Source organism: Hippichthys cyanospilos, chromosome 22, assembly GCF_059441005.1.
Source record: "Hippichthys cyanospilos isolate Australia breed blue-spotted pipefish chromosome 22, RoL_Hcya_1.0, whole genome shotgun sequence".
Lineage (NCBI taxonomy): Eukaryota > Metazoa > Chordata > Actinopteri > Syngnathiformes > Syngnathidae > Hippichthys > Hippichthys cyanospilos.
In genome coordinates, this window is record NC_142390.1 from 7,503,306 (window position 1) to 7,529,358 (window position 26,053).

A 26,053-nucleotide genomic window follows, 5' to 3' on the forward strand; every position below is an offset into this window, starting at 1 on the left:
ACCGACTAAGACATAGATAACACAGCACCTTCAGGTATGTCGACTTTTAAGGTGTATTAAAAACAAGTGAGAAGGGGTACGTTCTTAAAAGGGATTTAAAAGCAACAAGTGTGTGGGCGTATCAAATGGACGGCGGCAGACTATTCCAGAGCCATCCAGGCTTTGAGGTCACTCAAGCAGTTAAATAAGGACTGCATCGAGCCCTGGGTGGAGATGCTAATGAGCAGATAGAGTTGAACATCATCTGCAAAACAGTGGAAGGGAATGTTGCACTTGGAGAAAATAGAACCGAGTGGCAACATTTACAGGAGGAAAAGGACGGGGCCGAGAATAGAACCTTGAGGAACTCCGCGAGTAAGAGGGGCTGAAGAGGAGGAGAAAGGCCCTAGGTTGAATGAAAAGGATCTGATATTTAAGATTTAAACCATTTAAGAGCAGTACATGTAATGCCAACCTGGTTTTCAAGCCTTACTAGCAGGTGGCTTAGATTAAAAAGGGAAGCTGGGAGATAGGCCCATAGTTGGAGAGAATAGCAAGGTTATGCCCTATGACTAAGAACAGAGATTTTATCCACAAAAATATTTTTACACATTTTTAATGATTCTACACTGACGTAGCAACTTGTTTTGTTACATCCATATGAAGTGAAAAAGATGTAACAGCAACATGAGCGATTAGTATTTCATATCCTTGTTGGTGTATATGCAAAAAAAAAAGATGTCCACTTTTAATAAGAGCACAATAATGTATTTTATTGTCTCAACAGCAAAAAAAATGGTCTCAAAACAGTACAAAAAAAAATCACGCATTCATTCCGTTTCACATGGTGAAAACACAAGCACGCTTCTTGACTAGAAATCACACACACGCCGTCATTATTGGAGTCACTCTCTCATTTCGCCATCTTCTTCCTCTTCTTCCACTCCTCTGATGTAGAGAACATTGTTGCACCTGCGTGGAGATGACAAATATGATATATCTATTCAATGCGTTTACACTTGCTTTGAATGCAGATTGAAATGGGACTACCTGATGAGGACTTCACCCAGATGACCCGCTAGCGCTCCGTCCACGTATTCTTCTGTGTTGGCGAGCTGTCCACAAGCAACGGTTCCGATGAGGCGGACATCCCGAATTTTGGAGTGATGCGTTCACAGCGCTTACCTGCATGTTCATGTAGCCGTCTACGGAGACCAGGTAGCCTTTGTACTCCATGCCCCACTTGAGCTTCACCATCACCGGCTTGCCCGTCAAACCGTTCAGGAAGGGCTTGGGGTTCAGCGGTAAACTCTGCAAACAACCCGACACTTTATAGCTTGTTGCGTTAACCCATTTTGACATTGAGTTTAAAAGTTAGAAATTGCAAGACGAGACGATCGCTTCGAAATGTTAGCATGCTTTTCATTCATTCTATTGGAATACACAGCGGGGAGAAAAAAAAAGTTATTGCGGCTAAAAGAACACCAAGACGGCGAAAGAACATTTAGAAAAAAAACAACAAAGATGAGTGAATAAATCATGCTCACCATTTTGACTAGTCGGAAGGATGATTAGTAGCTAGCTTGTCGTCGCAAATGCGTTCGGAAATGCACACACGCTCTACCCGCCTAACCGGAAGTACTCGGAATTGAGTTGTAATTTTTACATACTGCCACTCATCGGTGGGAGGTCGACATTACAGCAAATTCTCTTTGTTTTAATGATGCGATTTCAAAACGTTTAATCATTTTCCCCCGCATTTTTTAAATCACCCAGAACAATTGTTGGTACGTACGGAACCTCTCTGGTGCAGTGGTATGGTCTCAATTTACTAATCTGTTCCCTCTCTTTTCTAATATATACGTTTTTTCGTGCTTAAAGACGTTTGATGTTTAGATTGAATAGAAGCAAAATGATTGTCATATGTGGGCGGAGGTGACTAAAATGTGTGAGAGTGCAACTCGCTTTTACGCACCCGAGCGTCACTGAAGCTCGTGGCAAGTTTCAACCTGATATTTTTGCCTGCCAATGGTGTGGGTTTCTCACATAGGACAAAGTCCATGCAGTTTTTCATGCATATTTGGAATACTGCTGCTCTTCCATCACCTTCTGACTTGTTAATAAACTGCGTGTCCATCAGCGGCCGTGTCACATAGAGCGTCAAGCGCGTGAACGTCACCACGCCCTGTTAGCGCAAAGTATTAACCTGACAGGCATTAAAAAAAGATGATTGACGTCACTTGTGTGTCCATTGGAGCTTGAAACAAATGAGCCTGTTCTCGACCCAAATAAAAAAGGGGGGTTCTTTTCCAACATGTTGGACCAGTAGTCGCCACAAGAGGGAGCCCTTTCTTTTTTTCATAGCTCACATTCACTACTGGACAACTCATTTCGGCACGCCAATCTAATATCCAATGCGTTTCAAAAGATTTGCTGAATTTTGATTTTAGTACAATGTGCTTTTGCATGGCTGCGTTGTTGCGGATTTTTATTTTGAACGATGACCTTTTCTATTGCAGATTTACGTCGCTATATTTTATTTGTTGCAATTTTTCTTCCATACCATTCAAACTATGGCCATTTTATTTATATACAAAAACAACTATACTACATAGATTTTCATTTATGACTATTGCAGGTTTACCTCGCTATTTTCCTTGATATTTTGTTCACAAAAGAACCAAACTAAACTAATTAGAGCGGGTACTTTTGGAAACGTAACCCTTGCGATAAACGAAGAATCGCTGTATGATGCTTGTAGTTCACTTTGTTAGCTACAACTCCAATATCTGAGTATGAAAAGTGTCCAATTCTTAAGCAACTAGCAAAAATCTCTAACCCTTTTAAAAAAAAGTTTAGAATCACAACAAAGCTTGCCTAGAGAAGCTCCTCAAATGACTTCAACATAGTTCAATGGTAGCCTTTAAGATGGTGCCAAAGCACAATGTTTATGTCAAGAGGCGAGTGTGATCTTAATTAGCCTAAAAAGTTGATATGAATATGTAAATGATTATTTTTCCATATGTAAGATTATTTTCTTCAGATGTTTATGCCCCTTGAGCTAATTCTGGATGCGCGAGGAGCTCCATCCCATTCTACAATGTTCCTTTAAGTGAAGCGCAAGAGTGGAGGAGGAGGAGGAGCCGGGTTCCTCACTGCGCGCGTGTAAGTGTGTGTGTCCTCAGTTCGACTGGCGGGACGAAGCGCTGCGCGTGGAAATGAAAGACGCTGCAAGTTCCCGAGCGGTCGCATACGCCATGGACTTTGACTCCTCGTCTTCCTCCAACTGGCCGTTCTTCCTCAGGGGATCATGCTTCCTCCTCACGTCCTCCTCCTTCCCCGCGCACCTTCGCCTCAGCTGAGTGACAGAGAAAGGCCGCACCGGATTTGAACCCGCGTCTTTTTTTTTTCTTTTCTTTTTTGCGCAGAAGATCTCCATCTGCTGTCCATGCTTTTTTTTGCGGACATGCTGCTTGCGCTGCTGCTGCTGAGCGTGGCCGTGTTGTCAAGTGCAGGTGAGTTTTTGCTCGCACTTCCACGCAAAAAATCCACCTCGTCTAGCGCAAGAAGTTGGAGCACCGTTTCAACGCGCGCTTCGACTTTTAGTCTTTCACTTGGACAGTAACGTCCGTGACCTCATTTGTAATCTTAGCGATAAAAAAACAAATATAAAAAGAGTCATCTTAGTCATGGCATCCAGGCGCATGATAGCAGTTAATAAGTTAGCGTTTAGCTTCCGCTCATTTCCTGGCATTAGGAATGACGTCTGGCAGCAATAATATGGGCCAAACTTGAGGAATTGGATCGGAGATGCGCTCCGAATGTTTTGACCCCGGCCCCCAGTGCGACGCGCTCCCCACCTGCGCGCGGTTACGTAATTGGCCGGCGGCTCCCGTTGACCTCAAAACACGGCCCCAGACGGTTCCCCGGCCCAGACGCAACTCCCCGTGCGGTCCGAACGGCGCTCAGCCGGGATCCGTGTCGCGGCGGGAGGCCGGCAGGTGCACAATGGCGCCATTATCCCCTTTGGGCTCGGACACGCCCTCGCTAAAAGGATTTCATCTGGCAAAGTCAGAACGGGGTGTCAAATCGTTAGCTAAACAATGCTTTGTTTTCAGCTCCGGTTGTGGGCAGCATTCCATTTAGCTTTGCTAATGTCTCACCTTCTTTCTTGGGTCCTTCCTTCAACCCTCTTCCTTTCTTTTTTCATCCTTCAATTTCTGTCTTTCCTCCTTGCAATTTTACCCGCATCCTACCTTCATTGTTCCCTCAATGTCCTTACTGTCACACCATCATTTTGTCCTCCTTCCATGTATGTTTTTTTTCTTCCTTCAAGCCGCCCTCCCACACTTTCACTTCTTTCCTCACCTCCTTCTGCTTTTAGCCTTCCACGCTTTGTCATGCATCCTCATTTCTTTCATTCCTTATTTCCAAATCACTGGCTTCCTTCTTTCCTTCCTATCTTTCATATCCCCTTGCATATCACCCTGGCAAACTCTCACCCTTCCTTCCTTGCTTCCTCGCTCTCTTATACATTCTTGTTTCCTTCATTTCCGCCTGACTGTCACCCTAGCAACTTCCATCTATTCCTGCCCTCTACCCTTCTTTTCATACATCCATGTTTCCTTCCTTCCATACAACCCTGTCTTTCTTCCTTATATAGATTCTTTTTTCTTTCATTCCTTCCTTCCATATCACCTGCCAACTTGTTCCCTTCCTTTGTTCCTGGTTTCAGAGATTCTTTTTTCTTTCATTCCTTCCATATTATTCCTTCCTTCCTTCCTTCCTTCCTTCCTTCCTTCCTTCCTTCCTTCCTTCCTTCCTTCCTTCCTTCCTTCCTTCATTCTTTCATGCATCCTTCATTCTTCCATGCATCCTTCCTTCCTTCCTTCATTCTTCCACGCATCCTTGTTTGTTTCCTTCCTTCCTTCCTTTCTTCATTTTTCCACGCATCCATCCTTCCTTCCTTCCTTCCTTCCTTCCTTCCTTCGTTCCTTCATTCTTCCATGCATCCTTCATTCTTCCATGCATCATTCCTTCCTTCCTTCCTTCATTCTTCCATGCATCCTTCATTCTTCCATGCATCATTCCTTCCTTCCTTCCTTCCTTCCTTCCTTCCTTCATTCTTCCATGCATCCTTGTTTCCTTCCTTCCTTCCTTCCTTCATTCTTCCATGCATCCTTCATTCTTCCATGCATCATTCCTTCCTTCCTTCATTCTTCCATGCATCCTTGTTTCCTTCCTTCCTTCCTTCCTTCCTTCCTTCCTTCCTTCCTTCCTTCCTTCCTTCCTTCCTTCCTTCCTTCCTTCCTTCCTTCCTTCCTTCCTTCCTTTCATTCTTTAATGCATACTTCATTCTTCCATGCATCCTTCCTTCCTTCCTTCCTTCCTTCCTTCCTTCCTTCCTTCCTTCCTTCAATCTTCCATGCATCCTTCCTTCCTTCCTTTCTTCATTCTTCCATGCACCCATCCTTCCTTCCTTCCTTCCTTCCTTCCTTCCTTCCTTCCTTCCTTCCTTCCTTCCTTCCTTCCTTCTTTCCTTCCTTCCTTCCTTCCTTCCTTCCTTCCTTCCTTCCTTCCTTCCTTCATCTTTCCACGCATCCTCCTCCCTTTACCTGCTTCCTGCAATAAATTGAATGAGCCAAGATTGAAAGGAAGATGCCTGAAAGATTCGGGCTCAAAGGTGTGTGTGTATTTTGTGTTGCGCAGGCGGTCCGGCAGAGGCATCGTCACGGGCGGGCGTGGCCCCGCGCTGCGAGAGCCGCGCCTGCAACCCCCGCATGGGCAACCTGGCGCTGGGCCGGCGCGTCCTGACCCAGAGCGCATGTGGCAACAACGGCACGCAGGCCTACTGCGCCTACGCCGAGCCGGGCCTGGCGTGCGGCGCTGCCCCCAAGTGCGGCAAGTGCAACGCCGCCCTGCCCCACCTGTCCCACCTGGCGGGCGCCATGTCCGACTCGTCCTTCCGCCACCCGGACACCTGGTGGCAGTCGGCCGAGGGAGCCGACTCGGAGACGCTGCAGCTGGACCTGGAGGCCGAGTTCTACTTCACGCACCTCATCGCCGTCTTCCGCTCGCCCAGGCCCGCCGCCATGACGCTGGAGCGCTCACAGGACTTTGGGCGCACCTGGCAGACGCTGCAGTACTACGCCCGCAATTGCAGCGCCGCCTTCGGGATCCCGGAGGACGAGGCGGCCGGATCGGGACGGGACGGCGCCACCTGCACGTCCAAGTACTCCGGGGCGTACCCGTGCACTCGAGGAGAGGTGAGGCGGAAAACGTCAGGTCCCCGACCCGCTTTCATCTTGACTTCAGTCCATCGCGGGATTTTTAGCCGGCCCCCCTTTCGGTCCAGCGAGCACGCTATCATTTTGCGCCAAGTTAGCGGAAGCCGTCCGATTCGGCCTTGACGCAGCCTTCTGTCATCAAGATAACTCGTAACGGCGCCTCGGCGCTTGACGTAGTTTGACTTGGACGCCGTACAGTCACATGTGGATTTGGAGCTATTGAAGTCCGTCGACAATAATGTTTTTTTTCTAAAGCCTTGCCTTGAAGGCTCGTTGTCGACATGACATGAGTTCATTGAAACTGCTATCGTAGCACCCTCCAGCTTTATTAGCAATCATTTGATAGCCTGCCAAAATAAACCGCAAGCGTTTCGTTCATACAAGACTGCGGGGCTCTTGAATAACATCTGCCATTAAAGGCGACCTCGACTTTTTCTATGCCCTATGCTTCCACTACTTTCAACGCCGCATTCCGATGAATGTTGCGTTTGTGAGAAATGGAGCATGATGTCATTTTTGGATGCCCTCTGCGAGGTATTGAAAGCCTTCTGCTTTCTTACAAACTATTTTCAAACTGATCCGAGCTATTGAATTCCATAGACAATAGCGGAGGTGTTTTTTTTTTCCCTCTGTTCCTCAAAATATGAAGAAAATATTGCAAGGATGATATGAGCCCCTCCACCCCCAATAATTTGTGCCTGTTTACCAGGTGGCAGTCCAGCTTGATCCGCCTCAAAACCCGACTTACGTGCTCCTTCGCAGGCAGGAAGATTACGATTGGCCCACGGTGAATCTGCCCTCATAAAAAGTCAAATATAGTTCCCGCTAATGTTTGGAACCTTTCTCACCCCGAACGCTAATCATTAATATGCTAACCCGGGGCAATTTAGGTTAGACGTACACACGCGCCTGTAATCTTAACAGTCGTTCCAAGATTTCACTTGGTTCACAATAGCAAGTCAAACACAATGGTCGCATACAAATGAAATGTTTTGCTAGTGCTGATTTGTTTACAGCGGTGCTCTAAAGTTACAAGTTAGTCTAAAATTGAAAAAAAGTGCATCAAAGTGCCTGAAATGACAAAATTATATATGCCAATCCTTATTTCATTGGAATTACTCGTCACGTGCCAAAAACAAAGCCTTCAGAATGCTCGCTAGCCCGACCAAAGGGGGCCAAAAAATGCCATTCGACAGGTGTGTTATTTTCTAGCCTTCAAAAAAAACAACAACTGTGTAGTAAAAATGGACATTTTGTGCCCGGTTTGTTGTCGTTGCGTGTTAGCCGCCGTGGAATGGCCACGCTGTCGCAGTGCTTTTGTGGTGCCCAGAGTTATGCGCGTCCGCGTCTCTGTCCCTCGTCTTTGTCTGGCCGGGCTCTCCCGCGGACCAGTGTACCCCCTCGACCCCTCCCTTCTCATTTGTGGCCTTCATCACAATACCGCGACCTCGCCACCTTTTGCAACAAGCGGGAAATTAATAGCTCTCCTCCCATCACACTTTCGGTGCCCGCCGGGCCGACCAATCAGGGGAGGACATGCACGCAAGAAAACAATGTCAAGAGACACACACTTTGATGAAGGGACACACTGCAAACACACACTTTCCTCGGGGCGTTGGTTACCAGCGGCAATCGTCGCCATGGCGATGGCAGCCCATAAAGAAGATCTTCAATTTTAAAGGATGTCCAGCACCCTCGTGGTCTTGTTGTCTCGGCGACAAAACGTGACGTTTCCAGCGGCGAAACAACAAATGAGTCTGCTAAAAAAAAAAGTGCTGTTGTTTGGATCAGGGGTGTCAAATTTATGGCCCGCGGGCCAGTTCTGGACCGCAAACGGGTTTAATTCGGCCCACGAGATAATTTTGTAATTTAAAGTATAAAAATGTGCTAATTTTTTTTAAAATTAATGATTAATAGTGGACATTAATTTGGACAGCGTTAAAAAGGAAAATAAATCTGAAGTTGATGTTTTAAAGTTATACGAATATATACAGTGCCATGTTGGTCTGATTTCCCTCGATGCGCCCCTCAAGCGAAAACGAGTTTGACAGCCCTGGTTTAGCTGATTAGCCGTTGTTTGGACCACAACCAAAATGGCCCAATAGTGTTGCGGCGCAGCTCAGATATTTTGCTAAGCCAACAGAAAGACGCTACATAATATGCCTTTTCTTTTCTTTATTTTCAAATGAAGAGCAAATGAATTGGAACATGAAGCACCGTATTTCCAAATTTTAATGCCCCTTTTGAAAAACAATCTTCCCCCCCAGGTGATCTACCGGACCCTCCCCAAGTGGGAGTCCCTGGACCCGTTTGGCCTGGAGGGCCAGCAGCAGCTGCGGGTGACCAACGTCCGCATTCGGCTGCTCCAGCGCCAGCCTTGCCCGTGCCAGGCCAAGGACGCCGCTTTTGCTGCTACGGGCGAGACTCCGCCCACACGCCACTTTGCCATCTACGACCTGATCGTTAAGGGCAGCTGCTTCTGCAACGGGCACGCCGAGCAGTGTGTCCCCTCGCCGGGGTACAGGCCCATTCGGGACCGGACCAACCATGTGGTAAGACCATTGCAAATTTTATACGGACGCTTGCTCTTTGCTGACACTGACAGGCCGACGGAGAAACCACAGGACTGTGCAAAAGTCTTTGCGAATTAGGGCTGTCGTTTTGATGTTTCGTTTAATTTTTTCATTCATCTGGGGGATTTTTCATTCGTTATTTTTGTTCCCTCCACAAACTGGTTGGCACAGTGCAAATTTTTTTTTTCAGTGCACTGAAAAAAAAATTGCACTGTTAATAAGGCTAACAAGAGTAAACAGCTTTGCTAACAGCTAGCAACACAGCACGTGGTATTGCTAGCTGTTAGCAAAGCTGTCTTAGCCTACCACAAGCTTGTTTTGCCATTTCTTTTTTCTTTCGCGATAAATATGTATTTTTGTACCCTTCACAAAGTACTTGGTATTTCCCTCGCCAAAAAAAATAGTACAGTCCAGACAAATAAATAATGAGCAAATGTTGTTTTGCTAGCTGTTAGCAAAGCTGTTTTACTCTTGTTAGCCTTATTAACCCCGCAACATTTTGTAAAGCGGCTTTGACTTCAACAAAAAGTAGTCGTATTGTTTTGACATTTCCTTTGGGCTCGTAATCATTTTGTCTGCCTCGTTATTGTTAGAGGCGCACGCCGGCGGCCATTTTTGTTGAGTAAACTGGAATGCAAACACAACATTAGCGGTTTGCCTTGTCTTGCCACTCATCTTAAGAATAACAAAAAGCAAAGATGGAGATGGTTGTCGCATGTAATGGCGTTGATGAAGGTGTGAACACACACACGCGCGCACACACACATATTCATGTCCTCTTTTGTAATCAGCGGCGGGAAACCAAACCCCTTTATCGGTTTCCTTTTTTCGCTGCAGGCTTTTTACATCGTGCCAAGTATCTTGTGTTTGCTTTTATAGTTGCCAGCAGCTCTTTAAAAGTAAACGTGCTAAGTCCGTGGCAAGGGTGCGGCGGCACTGCAGAAGGAAGTCTGGGAATTTGAGAAAGGACAAGCGTGTAGTTTCCCTTTCGCCAAATATGCAAGAGAAGGATGTCGATGGCCACGTCAGGGACCAAAATGGAGTATGGGACACAAAAGTTCCTTTCGGGAGTCGCCGTTGAAAGGATTCATGCAAAAAACATGGGATTTCCAATATGTCAAAAAATGGACGATCTTTCCAATTTTTTATGGCAGTAAATGAGTCTGACATGGGCTAAATTTGACACCTATAGGGTGTACCGCTCGACCTCCTGTTTCTTGTCCTCCGAGTGTTTTATTTTTTCTTTGATATCACACATGAAAAACATCAAAAAGCCAGAGTCAAAGCGGTTAAGAAATGTTGCCACTGAGATCACGGCTAATCTGTTTTCTCAGATCGGTCATGTGACCTTCACAAACTGAGCTGTGGGTGGAGCCTTGAGCAAGTGTGACGTTAAGATTTAAAAAAAAAAAAAAAACTGCTGGATTTTGCTGCTTCTAAAAAAGTGTTTTGATTTCCTCAATCCCCCCCCCCCCTGAAAAAAAAATTCCAATCATTTGCTGTTTTATCGCCCGCCCGTTGCCAGATTCCGACGCCGGTCTTTGAGCGTGATATTGCTCGCAAATATTTGTGTAGCCGGGTTTGAACAGTAAATCCTATCTCAAGTGTCTTCGGGGCGAGCGAGGACAAACACCATTACATAAGTGTCCCTCGCGCTAAAGCCCGACAAGACCTGGAAAATCACTCGGATTTAAGGACGTGCTTTGGTTCTTTCGGGCAGTGGTTCTCAAAGTGGGGGCGGCGGCCCCCAGGAGGTCCATTGGTCTAATGCAGGGGGTCCATGATAGAATTTGGGTTTTTGACTCAGTCACTGCCAGGCCAGTAAAAATACATGGCAGCGAAGGGGTTAAATACATAAAGTAGTTGATTCCCTTTGTACTTAACCCATTCAATCCCAAAGACATATTTTGACGTATTTCATATTCGGACATTCAATCCCAGGTGTGCTTATTTTTTCCAGTTTTCTTTTTCAGGTTTTGGCTAGGAGCATCTAAAAACTAATTTAGTAATCAATCAATTTAAGTAATTGCTAATTTTAGTACCTAAAGGTGTATGTTATTTATTTGGTACCAGCCCTTTTTGATTGCTTTATTGAAAAGTCAAGAAAAAGTTCACACTTTAAGATCAAATACAATGAAATTAATATTTTTTTATGGTTAATAACCCCTGCAGTCAGGCCTCATTCAGACCCCCGCAGGTCCCGCTTTGAGAACCACTGCTTTGAGGCACAAATGCCAAGTAAAAATTGACCTTTGACGCGAACCGAAAACCTACAAGTGGTTTTCTCACAACCTTTTTATTTCCAAATCATGAGAAACACTTTTTCAGACGGCGCAAAGGAAAAACACAATCCCGCAAGCAGTTGTGTCATGTTCCAATTCATTTGCTCTCCATTTGAAAAGAAACCTGTCCTCTTCCTTATGCATTGACTGAGGTTTCATATATGTGTACACCCCCCGAAGTGCCTGTTTGATATCGTAAGTTGAGCAGCAAGGGTTAGCTTAAGTGCTAAGCCACTATAGGTTCTGGTTCTGAGCGGGCTAAGTCCCAGGAAATGAATGTAATGCAGTGTAATATCCGCTGGGTGTGTTTTGGAGCACAAATCCCTGTTTCTAATATGCTTTTTTTTTTTTTTTTTTTTTAAAGTTTGGAACCTAACAAAAGTGCGGTATGCAACAAGGGTAGGCAGAGTGTGTTTTGGTTTGACTGATTGTGTGTGTGTGTGTGTGTGTGTGTGTGTGTGTGTGTCTGGAAGTGGAGTCATTAGAGTCCAGACTGTGTGTGTTTGGATGAAGGGAAGTCTTGTTCAGAAAAGATGACACTGTCTGCTAGTTAGCCACGAATTTCACACACACGGTCACAATGACGTCCACGGATAGTCACTGAATCTCACACACACACACACACACACACACACACACGCTCACACACTGGACTAATTGCTCGAGTCGAACAATCCTGCCGCTGCTTGCCTCCTCTCACTCATAAAAATGCTGATTTGATCATTTTTGGCTGCCTGATCCACAAAAATGAATTATGTAACCTCAACTTTTTTTTTTTTTTTTTTTAATCGTGACGCACTTTCTAAAAAGTTTCCCCGCTTTGTGCACATCACGGGTTATCCTGCGCCGATGCCGCCATCCCAAATATGCAATTTGATCGCTGGCTTTAGAGTGCCTCGTTGTAAGCCGTCGCATTGCAAGTGACAGGTTTTTTTTCATAGTTTAACTGATATCGATCAAAGTGATCTGTTTCAAGGTTAAAAGTAAATGTAATCAACATAACCTTTAGAAAATTTTTGTCTTTTTTTCTTTTTTTTTACGTTGAAGGGACAGTGTGTAAGATTTAGACTGTTTTTCGTTGCGGACAGCAGGAGGTGCTGCATTTATTATTGTCCGTAGCTATAACAAACATGGCCGCCCCCGAAGAAGTTCCTCCCCGCCATGAAATGTAATTCAATGATAATCTATGATTCCTATGATTATATTTAAAACATACTGTTGGTCATTAAGAACACATTTATTAAGACCACATTTTTGAAATTTACAATCATTTAAGTTATTCTTTTTTAATGAAAAACGGTCTAAATCTTACACACTGTCCCTTTAAGCAAATGACGCAAGAATATTATTGCTGTTTTGGGGGGGAAATAAAATAAATATGAAATAATGAAAATATAAAAATATATTGATAAGTAAATAATAATAAAAAAATTTAATAATGGGAAAAAAAGGACTCACAAGATTTTTGTCACTCAGACCTTTTTGGGTGGGGCTAACTTGTAGAAAACGCTGTCAAAAATGATGAACAGTTATTGAAAGTTGATTAAGTTTGATATAATAGTAATCATATTTATTGGGAGTGTGTGTGTGTGGGGGGGGTGGTCACAAAAGCCTTTGCAAAATACAATTGAGAGGCACTGGGTTCGGAAATCTTTCTGCTGGTCGAGGTTAGGGTTGGGGCTCGGAAATGCATTATGTCAATGGAGGTCCTCGCAAGTCAAGCCGTACAAACGCGCGCGCGTGTGTGTCGGGCTGATCCGAGGTCAGTTCAACCAGAGGACACGTCGCTCCCGTCACGTGTTGCGCTCAAGTTAGCGACATGTCTCTCTCTCACACACACACACACACACACACATGCACACCCCGTGGGAAACGATGTCGCAAATGGACCTTTGGCGTGTCGCATGTTGTGTGTCCTACATAACCGTAGCACGGCGGAACGCAAACAAATAAAGGGCTTCCTCAGATGCCCCCCCACCGCCCCTCCTCCCCCCCAACTCAATCATTATCCAGCATGCATGGCATTCCAGCTCTCAGGAATGACAAGGAGATTGTTATTGTGCTCTGGGTGCTGCATACTTGCGCTCTTCTCACGCACGCACGCACGCACAGGAGCCCCGCCCCCTTTTATTGTTTGGCAGCCACAATCGATCCCCGTGGGCTCGGAAAGATATCCGGCGAGGGTCAATTTGTCACTAATCGAGGTCTCCCTCGGCAGGTCCACGGCAAGTGCGTGTGCAGACACAACACGGCAGGGGAGCACTGCGAGCGCTGCGCCCCGCTCTACAACGACCGGCCGTGGCAGCCGGCCGACGGCCTGACGGGGGCGCCGCACGAGTGTCGCAGTGAGTCCCCTTGGGCGCATGCGCAGTGCGGGACAAGCAGCGATTGTTTTTATTTTTCAGTTAAGCGATTTGTTACAACTAAAAAAAAAGTAGCAAAAAAAGCATATCTGATACAGCTGATCAAAATCTGAGAAAAGTCATCTTTTTTTTTCCTTTTAAACCACAGGTGTATTACACATTTGTAGAATCCAACAAACAAAATACAAACGAAAGTCAAGTCTCAAATTGTAGTTTTAAACATAGAAATATAAATGTACAAGTCAACTAAATCATTGTTCCTTTTGTTTTTTTTTAACCACTGATGTATTTGAGCATTTGAAAAATCCAGCAACAAAAAAAGACTTGTGTTTTTATTTATGTTTGGTGATGTAGTCTATATATTTTTAGTCATTCATTTTATATTTTCTTTGTCATTTTAGTAATATTGATGTACCTATACAGCTATCGGAATTGGGGGGGAAAAAACATCAGATTTTTTTCTCTTTTTTTTTCTTATTGATTTAGGATAGGACATGTAGTGTCCATTTATTTATATATATATATATATATATATATATATATATATATATATATATATATATATATATATAATAATGTCCCTATACAGCTAAAAAACATCACATTTTACTTATTTAGTTTTATAGATACATTTTTAAAAATAAATTCTGCATTTTTTGTGATTTTAGTAAGAGTCATTTCCCAGATGATTGGAATAATGGACACATTTATTGTTATTATTATTATAACAAAAAAAAAGACATGTCATTTTTCTACCACAAATATCAAATTGAAGCCATTGGGGGAACATTCCAGTCATTGTCGCTAACATGAAGCTAGCGTTATGTAACAATGATCATAACTGCAATATGGAAATCTTCTCATGTGAAACGCTTAGACATACGAAACTCATTTAACTCATATTTATACGCCAACAAATGTATAGGTACACGTGTTTTGATGTGCGGTTAGCTAGCAACACTGTTGATTAGCTAGCTCACGTGAACTAGTAGCTCTAGCCTTATTTTGACTCTTGTTATGACTGCTTCCCACCCACTCACCTTTTTTTTTTTTTTTTTTTTGGTCTTTCCGCCAGAGTGCAAGTGTAACGGACACGCTCACAGCTGCCATTTTGATTGGTCGGCTTGGCGGGCGTCGGGCCAGCGCAGCGGCGGGGTGTGCCAATGTCTGCACGACACCGAGGGGCGCCAGTGTGAGAGGTGCAGGGCCGGCTTCTACCGGGACCCTGGGCGCCCGCGCACGGCCCCCGACTCTTGCAAGCGTAAGATGAGCAAGTTTGGGGAATCTGCGGCTTGCATAAACGCCAGATACACATCAAAAACACGGCGCGCTGGCCTGAGATTATCAAGCTTCTTGTCAGCGGGCGCATGCGCGCTGTCAAAAAGCAGCCGAGCATCTCAAAACACCCCGTGTTTACCTTCACTTAGCTGCTGCCGCTCTTAACTCCTTCAATCCCAAAGACGTGTTTTTTTTTTTTTTAGCTTAAGTCATTGAATCCCGACGTTTTTGTCCGCTGGATGCGGTAAATACGAAAGTAATCAATTTTCATCAGTATTGATGAGTTTTGAACATTAGTGCCTCAAGAAATGGATTTCTTAATGCTTATTTTCTAAAGTAACTGAACGACCAAAGTAGCTGAGTAGCGTGACTTTTTCACTTTTAATTACTAAGTAGCTGATTACTTTTTTACTTGTAACTACTTAATTCCAATTTCATCACCAGCCCTTTATAGATAATTAGCAAAATGCTTGAAATGACCTGCCAGTTAATCTCTGGATTGTTTTTAGCACCTAAAGTAAAAAGCAGTATTTAATGACCTCAAGTATTTGATTACTTTTGTATTTTTAATCACTTAATTCTTATTCCATCTCCAGCCAAAAATAAAAAACATAAAATATAAATATATAAAATAAATAAAAAATCTAAATATATATATATATATATATATATATATATATATTCCGCCTTTTTCAAAACGAGTTTAAGCCCGGAGTCCTCATATGGCCAAATATGGTCAGTTTGACCAAACCGAGAGAATGCATGACAACCATACCTGCGTGTGATTGAAAAGGAACGAGCTCAAGGTTGTGAAACGGTCTCCCCGGGCGCCAACAATGCAGGAATTTCCCTCCTTGGCGAGAAACATTTTCATCATACCAGAGTTGGGGGGAAGGGGGGCTGAGAAAACAATCTTGTCATGCGCCACACAAGCTGCTGGAGGGAGAGCACTTGAACTCACCGTCAACACATCAGCATGTCTGTTGGGCAGCATCACATGGAGATAGTTCCTGTTGAACATTAACATGCTAGATAAGCGCTCATAAATGCTAAGGCTATATCTTTATGGCTTGATGGATATTGTCTGCGTCAGGTGTGTTGTTTATCTTCTCACGCCTGGTCGTAACGATATGCGCGCGATAAGGCCGTCTGTCTTTTCGCTTACAGACTAAGACCTAAAAATAAACGCGTGGTCATGTGTACATCGTCAGCGGTATATTTTCATTTATATTAGTTAAAACATTTGAAAAAAGTTTCATCATGTTTTAAATGAAATTATGTTGTGATATAATATAACATTAGCGAAGGCTAACTTTGTACATATGCACGTAAAAGCATGGACATATAGCACTTTGGGCTGCTGGAAAAAAACTAGCATCCTGTTGCTGAACAACATAATGCAGGAAGTACTTCGCATGACCTTAAACCAAAACGTAAGTAAACCTACATGCTCAAAAGGATCCAAAAATAAATGTTATTGCGTCTGTGGCCTTGTAAATGATGCCTAGGAAATGTAAAATAAAAACGACCAAAATCAAGGTCTGCGCATGCACGCACTGGCGCCATCTCAAAGCAAAGAAAACAAACTGCATTCATATTGTCAAACCCAACAATTAATATTATTAATATTAGCTATTGGCTATTGACATGTAAAAAAAGGCCTCAAGTTACGAAATGACTTCTGAAACAGTTTCGTAAGTAGATATGGTGGACCCCCGTGTTACAGCGTCCCTGGCTGACATTATTTTCTTGTTGCGATGTGAAATACTGAGTTATTTCATCCCCTCTTTATGGTATTTTCCTGGTTTTGCGAACAAAACAACTGTCATGACCCTAGGGGCTTGGCTGTATTTGTGTTGTTTCATCTCCATCTGCAGGCGTTTTTCAGTAATTATATTTATTTCAGTTGCTGTCACACTTGCCTCCCTGCAACGCGTCACTACAATTTTGGTCGCAGATGGAGGTCCGCTATCGGTCGGCCTCACTCGTTTCAAAATGGCGGAATGGTGAAGCTTTGTTCAATTGTGAGTGGTTACAAAACAGTATTTATAGTGCGTTTTACTGCTTAATTTAAAGTTGAAAGGGTTAGCCAAGATTGCTAGTGATGTTAGAGAAGTAAGAAAATGAATTATAAGGAAACAAAGCTGGAGATAATCAAGAAATGCGACGCTAGCCTAGCCTAGGCTACCCTTAGTAGGGAATATGGGCATAACAAGCGGCACTGAAAAGTAAAATATATATTTTATTTATGATGTTTTCTGATTGTATACAAGTATGTTATATATACGTAGCACTTATTTTGGTACCGAATTTGAGTATGTATATACAATTTTGATGTTTTTACCTGGGGTTCTAAACGCATTAGCTATTTAACAAAGGTTTGGACTTCCCGTCATACGGCGAATTCGCCTTACGAGCCCATTCGCGGAACGGATTCATCTCGTAACACGGGGGCCCACTGTACTTAGCTTTACTTCAAAAATGAAGCTTATGTGGCTAACGTTGGTGACAAAAAATTTTTTTTTTGCTGGCCCGCCATGATTTGTTGTTTTGGCTAACTTCCTTTTTGCCCGCAACGTCCCGGCAGCATGCAACTGCCATCCACTGGGCTCGACGGCGGCACCCGCGGGCAGCGCGGCGCCGTGCGACCCAACCAACGGCGACTGCATCTGCAAGCCCGGCGTGGGCGGCGCCCGCTGTGACAGGTGCATGCCGGGCTACTGGGGCTTCCACCGCTACGGCTGCCGGCCGTGCCGCTGCGCCGGCGACTGCGACCCCTTCACGGGCGACTGCGTTCTCCCGTGAGTCAAGGAATCGGACGCATCCATTTACCCCGCGCCTCTCAAACCGGCCCTCCTTTCGCTTTTCTTAGGCCGGACCCGTATGACTCGGAGGGAAATTCCAGCGAGCCCGTCCCAATCTTCAGAGTGGATGAGCTCTTCTCTGCCCTCCACTACTCAGGTGCGTGCTATTCACACTCATCCACTGTCCGCTCACCAAGCATTGACTGTCCAGTTTTGACCGTCCCAATGACCGAGCAATGTTTGTCCAGTTATAAAACTCAGGCGCCGACCAATGACTTCAATCAATCAATCAAATTTTACTTGCAGAGCCCTGAATCACTGAAGTCTCAAAGGGGTCAAAAGAGGTCATGTTGAGACTTCTTTCCAATACAGAGACATCTTTTCGGTGTAAGGTACAGCATCCCCTGTCAAAGCTCCCAGAAGGGGAAAGAAAAACTCAAAAACCCCAATTTGGGGAAAATCAGAAACCTTCAGAAGGGACCACAGGTGGGAGGAGCCCCCTGTCAATGCTCCCAAGAAGGAGAGGGAAAAACTCTAAAACCCCAATTTGGGGAAAATCAGAAACCTTCAGAAGTGACCACAGGTGGGAGGAGCCCCCTTCCAGGCCCACAGGTTGAAGTGGATGCTGCATGTACCAGATACAGACAAATAGATACACATTACAGACAAATACGAAACACAATATAGATTACAAAAAACATATTGTGCTATATAGTTCAATGATGTCTTGACAGCAAGCAACGCCATTAGGCAGGAACCTTCCCACAGTCCAACCAAGTGGACCGCAGTTGGTCGATCTCTTAATCTTAATGATTTGCGTGTGTCATATGACTTGTGACACCCCACCACCAATACCGACGTAACGGACCCCACCTTTAGCTCTCTCAGGCTTATTCCTCCCCCCAGCCACACACACACGCGCGCTCAGATTTGCATTCTTGGGACGCCACGTGCGCACACATTAACGCCTGCTGTGTTTGCTCCCCCGCAGAGAAGTGCGAGTGCAAAGAGCAGCCGCTGAGCAACAGTAAACTCTTCTGCACCATGAACTACGCCTACGGTAAGCCACATGATGTGTGAAGGTTTGCGTGACATCATCATGGGGTTCCAAACACGAGCCCACTGGGAGGCAGCCTTTGCGTCCATTTGCGAGACAACAAAAGCGAATTGCATCCAAGTCAAACACAGGAGAGTGGATGTCCTCCGCCGAGCGCAGCGGGACTTCATAGGCTCCAAAATAAACGTCCACGACGGTGGACACCAATCAAATGGCTGGCTCTCAGGGAATATGTCAAACAAAGAAAAGTTAGACTCGCTATCTAGTCCTTGAGAGAATTATACAGTAGATAGGCCTCGGCCTCCCCCTTGTCCTCCTTTTGGTTCCCACAAGCCTTGGGGAAAAATCAACCGCAGGAGGGGCATGACGTGAAAAACGGCAGATTTAGGCAACTTTTTCTTTTATTTATTGTCTCCAAGGGGCTAAGTGTTTTGATCTGTCTTGGCCTCTTTGTGTCTCACAAAAAGGGGTGTGGAGAGTTTAGATAACTTCTTTCATTTTATTTATTTTTGATAGTGTTGCTTGTGTTACATGAGCTAAATATACAATCAGGGCCTAGTGATATTTCCCCAAAAAATGTATGTTTTTTTTTTGTTTTTGTTTTTTATTCATTCTGGATGATATTAAATTGTTTAAATGAAAGACATACACCCAACAAATTGTATTTGAAGATTTTTAATTATTTTATATTATATTTATTTTTGAAAAAATACTGTGGAAAATATTTTGACAAAATTAAAGAATACTGATTAAAAATAATAATTATAATTTCCTAACACCTAAAATAATATATATTAAAAAAAAAAAAAAAATATATATATATATATATATATATATATATATATATATATATATATATATATATATATATATATATATATATATATATATATATATATAATAAATATATGATAATCTATTAATATATAATATAATAACATATAATATATATGTATATATATGTATATATATATATATATATATATATATATATATATATATATATATATATTGTATATAATATAAATATAATATAAAATTAGGGAATACCGATTAAAAATGTTAATTTCCTAACACCTAAAATAATATATATAAAAAATATATTAATTAATTATATATATATATATATATATATATATATATATATATATATATATATATATATATATATATATATATATATATATATAAATATGAGAAAAATGAGTTACTTTTATGAGTGAGTGATTTTCCAGGTACCATTAACACTTTTAAAAACAAATGTTTTAACCCTCACTTGTTTGACTGAAAATGACTTTGCATGTGCTGATCGATTTAGCTTAGGAATGTCAAAGTGAAAAAAAAACGTCTTTTTAAAAGTATTAATTTTTATTGAATAATAACTCATTCAATCCCAAAGAACAATTTCCACATATCTTTCAAGAGTCAAAGACATTAAATCCCACATACATAAGTACTGTATTTTGACACCCTGCTTTAATTGAGATAAAAAGAAAACCGGGAAAGACGTATAAATACGTCTTTGGGACGGAATGAGTTAAAGATAGACAAAATAGTAAGTACCCTTTTATTGCTAACAACGGACCCTCGCAATTATTTCAGTTGTGAAGGCGAAGGTGCTGTCGGCCCACGACAAGGGCTCGCACGCCGAGGTGGAGGTGAAGATCCAGAAGGTTCTTAGTCAGAAGGTGAAGCTCCAGCGCGGGCACGTGTCGCTCTACCCCGAATCGTGGACGGCCCGGGGCTGCACCTGCCCCATCCTCAACCCAGGTGGGTACGACGATTCAGCTCCTCAAAAAAGATTGGCTTGAAAACGCCGCTTTTGTTGCTCGGTCAGGCGGCGAGTACCTGGTGGCGGGCCACGCCGACAGGAAGCGGGGCCACCTGCTGGTCAACATGAAGAGCTTGGTCAAGCCCTGGACGGCCGCCTTGGGCCGCAAAGCGCTGGCGCTGCTCAAGAAGGACTGCAACTGGTAGCGCCGCTCAGACGCCCGCCGTTCCATTTTTCCGTCGGGATTATCCTTTTGGCCTACTTGCCTGGACTGACCGCTCGGGGGGGGGGGGGCCTGCAAACCTTGAACCTGCAAAACAAACGGACTGGAATGGAAGTACGGTCACACAAAGTGAGGACAGTGGACACGAAAAAGACATTCAAGCCGCGCTCGCCGGACAAGGTGCGCCAAACGGCCAGCGAACGTGAATGTATCGGCGCCAGAAGCGCTTTTTTTCTCGTCGTTTCTTCGCCTCGTCGTCCTTCTCTTTGTACAGTGTTATTTGTATACCTATTGAAATGTTGTTATTGCTAGTTTGCTTTTGTAGCACGCTATCAGTACCGCCGCACCGTGCAAAATGATAATACAATTATCAAGGCACTGTGACTTCTTCTCATCTACTTATTTATGCATTTATTCATTATGCTAGTGGCTCACTCCAAACCGCAAACAATGGACTATGTTGAACAATAACATTTAGAACAAAATAACCCAGTCACAAACTCAAGCTAGCTAGCCGAGTTGCCCGCATAGGTCAGCTAACTCCAATAGAACGCCTTTCTTGTACAAACTTCTCGTTTATTTATTTCCTTGAATGATTACGAGTACTCAGGTGACGCAGTAGTGAAGCTAGCTAGCAAATATGGTTGGCTAAATCTTGTTAGAATACAATGAAAGCCATCAGACTAGACTAGCTAGCTAGTGAAAGTTGCCTAGATAAGCTAGGCTAAATTTAGTTCGAATACAACTTTCATCTCATGTACAGTATTTCTTCCCTGAATGTTAGCAAGTACTCGGTTGGCCTCAGCTAACCGGCTAATGCTAATGGCTTCTTTTATGAGGTTTGAAAAGACTAAAAATATGATTCCTTCCGACTAATTTAGGTCAGAAATTTTAGCCAGGCTGTTATAAGATGTAACTTATTGTTTATGTTAAAAGATAATACCTGGAACAACAAAAGAACGGCGTCCACTCAGTCAGAATTACAAAGCTAGCTAGCGAAAGTTGCCTAGATAAGCTAGGCTAAATGTTTTTGTGCTTAAGTGGAAAGTTTGTGTTTTGTACGGATTCCCCAGGGTGTTTGTTTTCATGTGACATCTTGGTTTCCAGCGCTCGCCGCTAACCTTGGCATTCTTCACACGGTTTTGTCAAAAGCGTCCTTATCATCCGTGACCGTTCACTCCCGCGCGCTCAAGTCTTTTCGTCAGTGTCGCTCCCAAAACAGGCGAGTGGGCGACCTGCCGTCCAGCGTCGACACTGTTTGGGTTTGGGCCCTTCTCCGCCTACAGGCCACGCCCACATCATCCCACGGCCAGAGGTGAGCGGACACACTTTTTTTTTTTGTTATTATTCTGCGACCGTTCTCAGATTTCCATGCGTGAACATGATGACAGTTATGTCTCAAAAATACGCTGAACATTTTGAACATTGATCTATCGTAAAAGGTCATTAAAAAAACAAGTAAAATTATTTTCTATGTATATTGTACATGTATTAACTCATCAAATCCCAAAGACATATTTTTACTCTTTGGAAGAGTCCAGAATTTCAATGCCATCTCCTTATTTAAATTTCTTTCCTTTTTTTTTTTTGGTACTATTACTGAAGTCCTCAGTTACTTTAAGTACTCAAATTGATTATTAATATTACTACCAAAACAATTGATTACTTGTGTTGAAATAAATTTAAGTATTTAAGTACAAAAGTTATCGATCACTTTAAGTCACAAGTGTTGTACTCCAGTCCTCAAGGGCCGGTATCCTGCAGGTTTTGTGTTTGTTTTTTTTTTTTTTCCCTAAACACACCTGATTAGAATGATTAGGATAATTTTCAAGCTCCCCCAGAGCTGACGAATGAACTAATCATTTTAATCAGGTGTGTGGAGGAGAGAAAACTGCAAAACCTGCAGGATACCGGCCCTCTAGGACTGGAGTTTGACACCCATATTTTATATACATGCTAGTGTGATAAGTTGCTAATGTAATCAGCTACTTTATGCATTGAAGGAGTCAGTGTTTATTAGTTTAGTACTTAAAATAATTGACTAGTACTTAATGATGCGTTTGGCTGGTTCTGGTACTTTTAGTACTTTAGTACTTTGGTACTTTAGTCATTTTAGTTGCTAAAATAATTGCAATCAAATACTGAAGTCATTGAAAGTCATCAATAACTTTAGGACTTACGTCTTTTTACTTTGCAAAGAAAAACGCATTACTTAAGTACCTAAAGTAATCTATTACTCGAGTGATTAATAAATGAACTACTTAATTCTCTTTTTACCAGCCATTTTTTTTTGAGCCCAAACACTTGAAAATTATTGAATGTTTGGATTTGTATAAAACGTAAAACTGTGTATTTGGGATTGAATGGTTTAAATTGGTTCAAGCTGGTGAAATGTTTATGTTTACACTTCTCAAATGCGAGTGAGAGATTGCAACTCGGTTTCGGAAGGTAGCATAAATCCAAGTCAAGGGAACGGTACGGTTTGATTTTCAAATTGAGAGCCAATGACTTGGAATAGCAGACCGCTCGGGTTTCATTAAGTCCTTGAGTTGGAAAAGTTTTCTTCTGGCATGCCCTTATTGGTGCTCAGATATTGCGCTGTCGTCTTTTGGTCAGGGACGTCCGCGGGCGCGGTGGGAAGCGTCCTTGGCGGGAAGACACAACAACCGAACCGAGGATCCCACTTTCCCTCCCTCGCTCGCCGGGCCAAAGTCGGCGGAATGCGTTCGCCGGCCGTTGCGGTTTGTGCGTGCCTGCGTGCGCACAAAGGGCCGCTTGTGCTGCCCGTTACGGCCTTTTGTCTCGTCAGCATTCTTGCGTCCATGTTGGCCCCGCGGGAGCTCCGCACCTCGGCATCATTCCCACTCGCGTGGCAACCAAACACTTTGCGTCTTTCTATACAAGGAAAAAAGAGCAGTCTTACCGATGAAAAGCTGGGAGTTGTATTCGTGTTGGTATTTTTTTTTTTTTTTTTGCATAAAAGGACAAAATCTTGTGCGTTTTTTGTTTTTGTTTTTTTTAATTGCGTTTTTGCAGTCAGGCCATTACAGTTGTAACCTCACTACAAAAGTCCACCCTCCCAAATAAATATAAAATAAATAATAATTTAATAATAAATATTTAATAATAAATATATAAATAAAGATAAAACTTTTTTTTTTCCAAATTTGCAATTTTACTGCTGTAATCTGTCATTTTATGGGAATAATGCCATTTTTTTTTAGAATGATAGCATATTCAAAGCTCTCTAAATGTTTGGTGTATCTCATGTACTTAACTTTTTTTTTTTTTAGCTGAAGTGAAATGGCAACGTATAAAGATGCATTTTTATGGAAGTAAAGGACGATAAAGGAATTTTTATTACCCAGAAAGTGCTTTTTTTTTTTAACTTCTTTTTTGTCACCTTAGAGCACAGGTGTCAAACTCAAGGCCCGAGGGCCAGAAGCGGCCCGCCACATCATTTTATGTGGCCCGCCAAATGCTGATTTGATTTCAAGTTTCTAGCTAAACTTGCAGGTTGTCTTGAAAAAAAAAAAATAAAATCAGTTCCAGATCTATCTTTTGAACGGCTTTTATTGATTTCAAAACTAGGTAGGGATGTAAACAAGCCAAAACGGCATTTATTAGACACTTTTATTTTTTCTATTTTTAAGCCCAATTTTCAGGATTTTAGAGAAATTCGGGGGTATGTTAAAAGTTATGCAATGATTGTAAAGGATGCTTTTTTTACACTATATTTGGATTTATTCCGGCCCTCTGACAGAAACCATAACTACCCCGATAAAAATGAGTTTGACACCCCTGCCTTAGAGGAAGGGCTGATATTTTCACCTGTGAAGCCATTTGAGACTTCTGTGATTCAGCGCTATACACATAAAATGTGATTGATTGATAGTTTTACGACAAAAAAAAAAAAAGGTCATCTTGGGAGAATTAAATGTGTCTGTTTGAAGTGGCTCAGCGAGTCATGTGCTGGGTATTATCCCCTCAGCTGGGATTCACTTCCGGGCAAAAGAAGAAGATGACTTAAATCAAAGCGGAGAAGCTTCGAAATATGAAGAACCATGCGCTACTTAACGACACAGTAGTTGTTTTTTTCCTATCATTGTGGGGACATGATGCAATTCCTAGCTCCCAAGCAGAACCCAATTCAAAAATTCGGTGCTCTCAAAGCATGCGTTGACCCTCAAAAAGAGGTCAGAACTTGTGAAGACCTGCCAAAATGTCCTCACTGCGCGGGTAAAGCCGTCCTCACAAGTATAGCCGTCCAAAACACACACAGACGAGCATCAGGAATGCTTGTATATCACGGGAGCAAGCCAGAACAGGGAGGACCCATGTTGACAACTCGCTGATGATTATTACTCATGCACACATATTTTTTTTTCAACAGATGAGCCGAGATCGCCCTCTGAAGAGATTCGGGGTACCGGCAGACACTTGTGTCATCTCCAACGTGACTGACACAAGCAAAATACGAAAAACAACGCCCACTAGTGGACAAGATGGCCGCAGCGCCGTTGTCCTTAAAAGGTCAAGCGGGATCAAATGAAAAAGAAAAAAAAAAAACAGGAAGAATGATTTGACCGGCGTGCATTTAATCGGCCGTGAAGGCGACGCAAAAATGTGTTTGTGAAGAGGAGGAGAGAGCGCTGGCGTGTGCTGACACGAAGGCCCGCCAGACACGACGCCTGGCTGCCTGAAAAACATTACCGCTGATTCACAGGCATGGCATGGCACATCAACGCATACCTTGGACCCACACACACACACACACACACACACACACACACACCTCGAAAAATGTTTGTGCGTGCGGAATGAAAGCTTAAAGCCATTAAAAAGTACAAGTGGTGACAGTGATCATTGTGTCTGAAACGGACAGAAAAACATGTCAAGTTGGAGGTAAACAGCGATAGGATCTCCTGTGCCACCGGCAGCCCACATTCGGCCTGCATGAGCTGTTACACCTGCGCGCACCGTGATAACATCCTCGCGAGATGTGATCCAGAACAACATTTTCGATTATAGTCATTCCCTTCATTCCGTGGGACCTTATTTAGTGGGTCTTTTTCCTTGTTCTGACGCATAAATGTATCCGAAAGCTAAATAACACGATTGCTTAAGAACTTAAGAACAACTTTTTTTTTTATCACATTATCAATTATTCAATGCGTCTTTTAACTACTGAAAACGTGCCAAAACGAAACTGGGATGACGTAAAAGCTGCCGTGTGTAAAACGATGAGCTGTCTCCCTCTTGCGGCTATTTTTATAAATAAAGCGTTCCCTCAGTTATCGCTATTTAAGTTGGTGTCGCTTTTTTGTTGTTACAATTTTTTCTTTAAAGTATAACCAGTCAAATAGCGATTAAAAGAAAAACCCACATTTTATTTGATTATAAGTATTGCGGGTTTACCTTACCATGTTTCTTTTT

At 43.0% G+C, this 26,053-nt stretch overlaps 2 protein-coding genes across 2 annotated transcripts; one reads left to right on the plus strand and one right to left on the minus strand.

The window, feature by feature from the left end:
• Positions 1–725: 725 nt before the first annotated feature.
• On the minus strand, positions 726–2,125 carry snrpf (small nuclear ribonucleoprotein polypeptide F). Its single transcript, XM_088407071.1, has 5 exons — positions 2,086–2,125; positions 1,527–1,549; positions 1,165–1,290; positions 1,030–1,094; positions 726–951 (listed from the first exon to the last, which is right to left on the minus strand). The coding sequence occupies exons 1-5, from the start codon at positions 2,114–2,116 to the stop codon at positions 885–887; spliced, it is 312 nt and encodes a 103-aa protein (XP_088263197.1). The 5' UTR covers positions 2,117–2,125; the 3' UTR covers positions 726–884.
• ntn4 (netrin 4) lies at positions 1,876–21,001 on the plus strand. The gene is made up of 10 exons (XM_088406139.1): positions 1,876–3,494; positions 5,689–6,245; positions 8,534–8,818; positions 13,340–13,466; positions 14,560–14,745; positions 17,350–17,563; positions 17,635–17,723; positions 18,558–18,626; positions 20,226–20,393; positions 20,461–21,001. Exons 1-10 carry the CDS (start codon positions 3,428–3,430, stop codon positions 20,598–20,600), a joined length of 1,902 nt encoding a protein of 633 aa, XP_088262265.1. The 5' UTR covers positions 1,876–3,427; the 3' UTR covers positions 20,601–21,001.
• Positions 21,002–26,053: the final 5,052 nt, after the last annotated feature.

Excerpts from the sequence above, each read along its gene's own strand:
- snrpf (XM_088407071.1), bottom strand. The coding sequence starts at position 2,116 with ATGGACACGCAGTTTATTAACAAGTCAGAAG. Across the intron at positions 1,095-1,164 it reads ACGGCTACATGAACATGCAG|CTCGCCAACACAGAAGAATA; the intron begins GTAAGCGCTGTG and ends GCTTGTGGACAG. Across the intron at positions 952-1,029 it reads CTGGGTGAAGTCCTCATCAG|GTGCAACAATGTTCTCTACA; the intron begins GTAGTCCCATTT and ends ATCTCCACGCAG.
- ntn4 (XM_088406139.1), top strand. The coding sequence starts at position 3,428 with ATGCTTTTTTTTGCGGACATGCTGCTTGCGCTGCTGCTGCTGAGCGTG. Across the intron at positions 13,467-14,559 it reads GGCGCCGCACGAGTGTCGCA|AGTGCAAGTGTAACGGACAC; the intron begins GTGAGTCCCCTT and ends TCTTTCCGCCAG. Across the intron at positions 17,724-18,557 it reads CTCTGCCCTCCACTACTCAG|AGAAGTGCGAGTGCAAAGAG; the intron begins GTGCGTGCTATT and ends GCTCCCCCGCAG.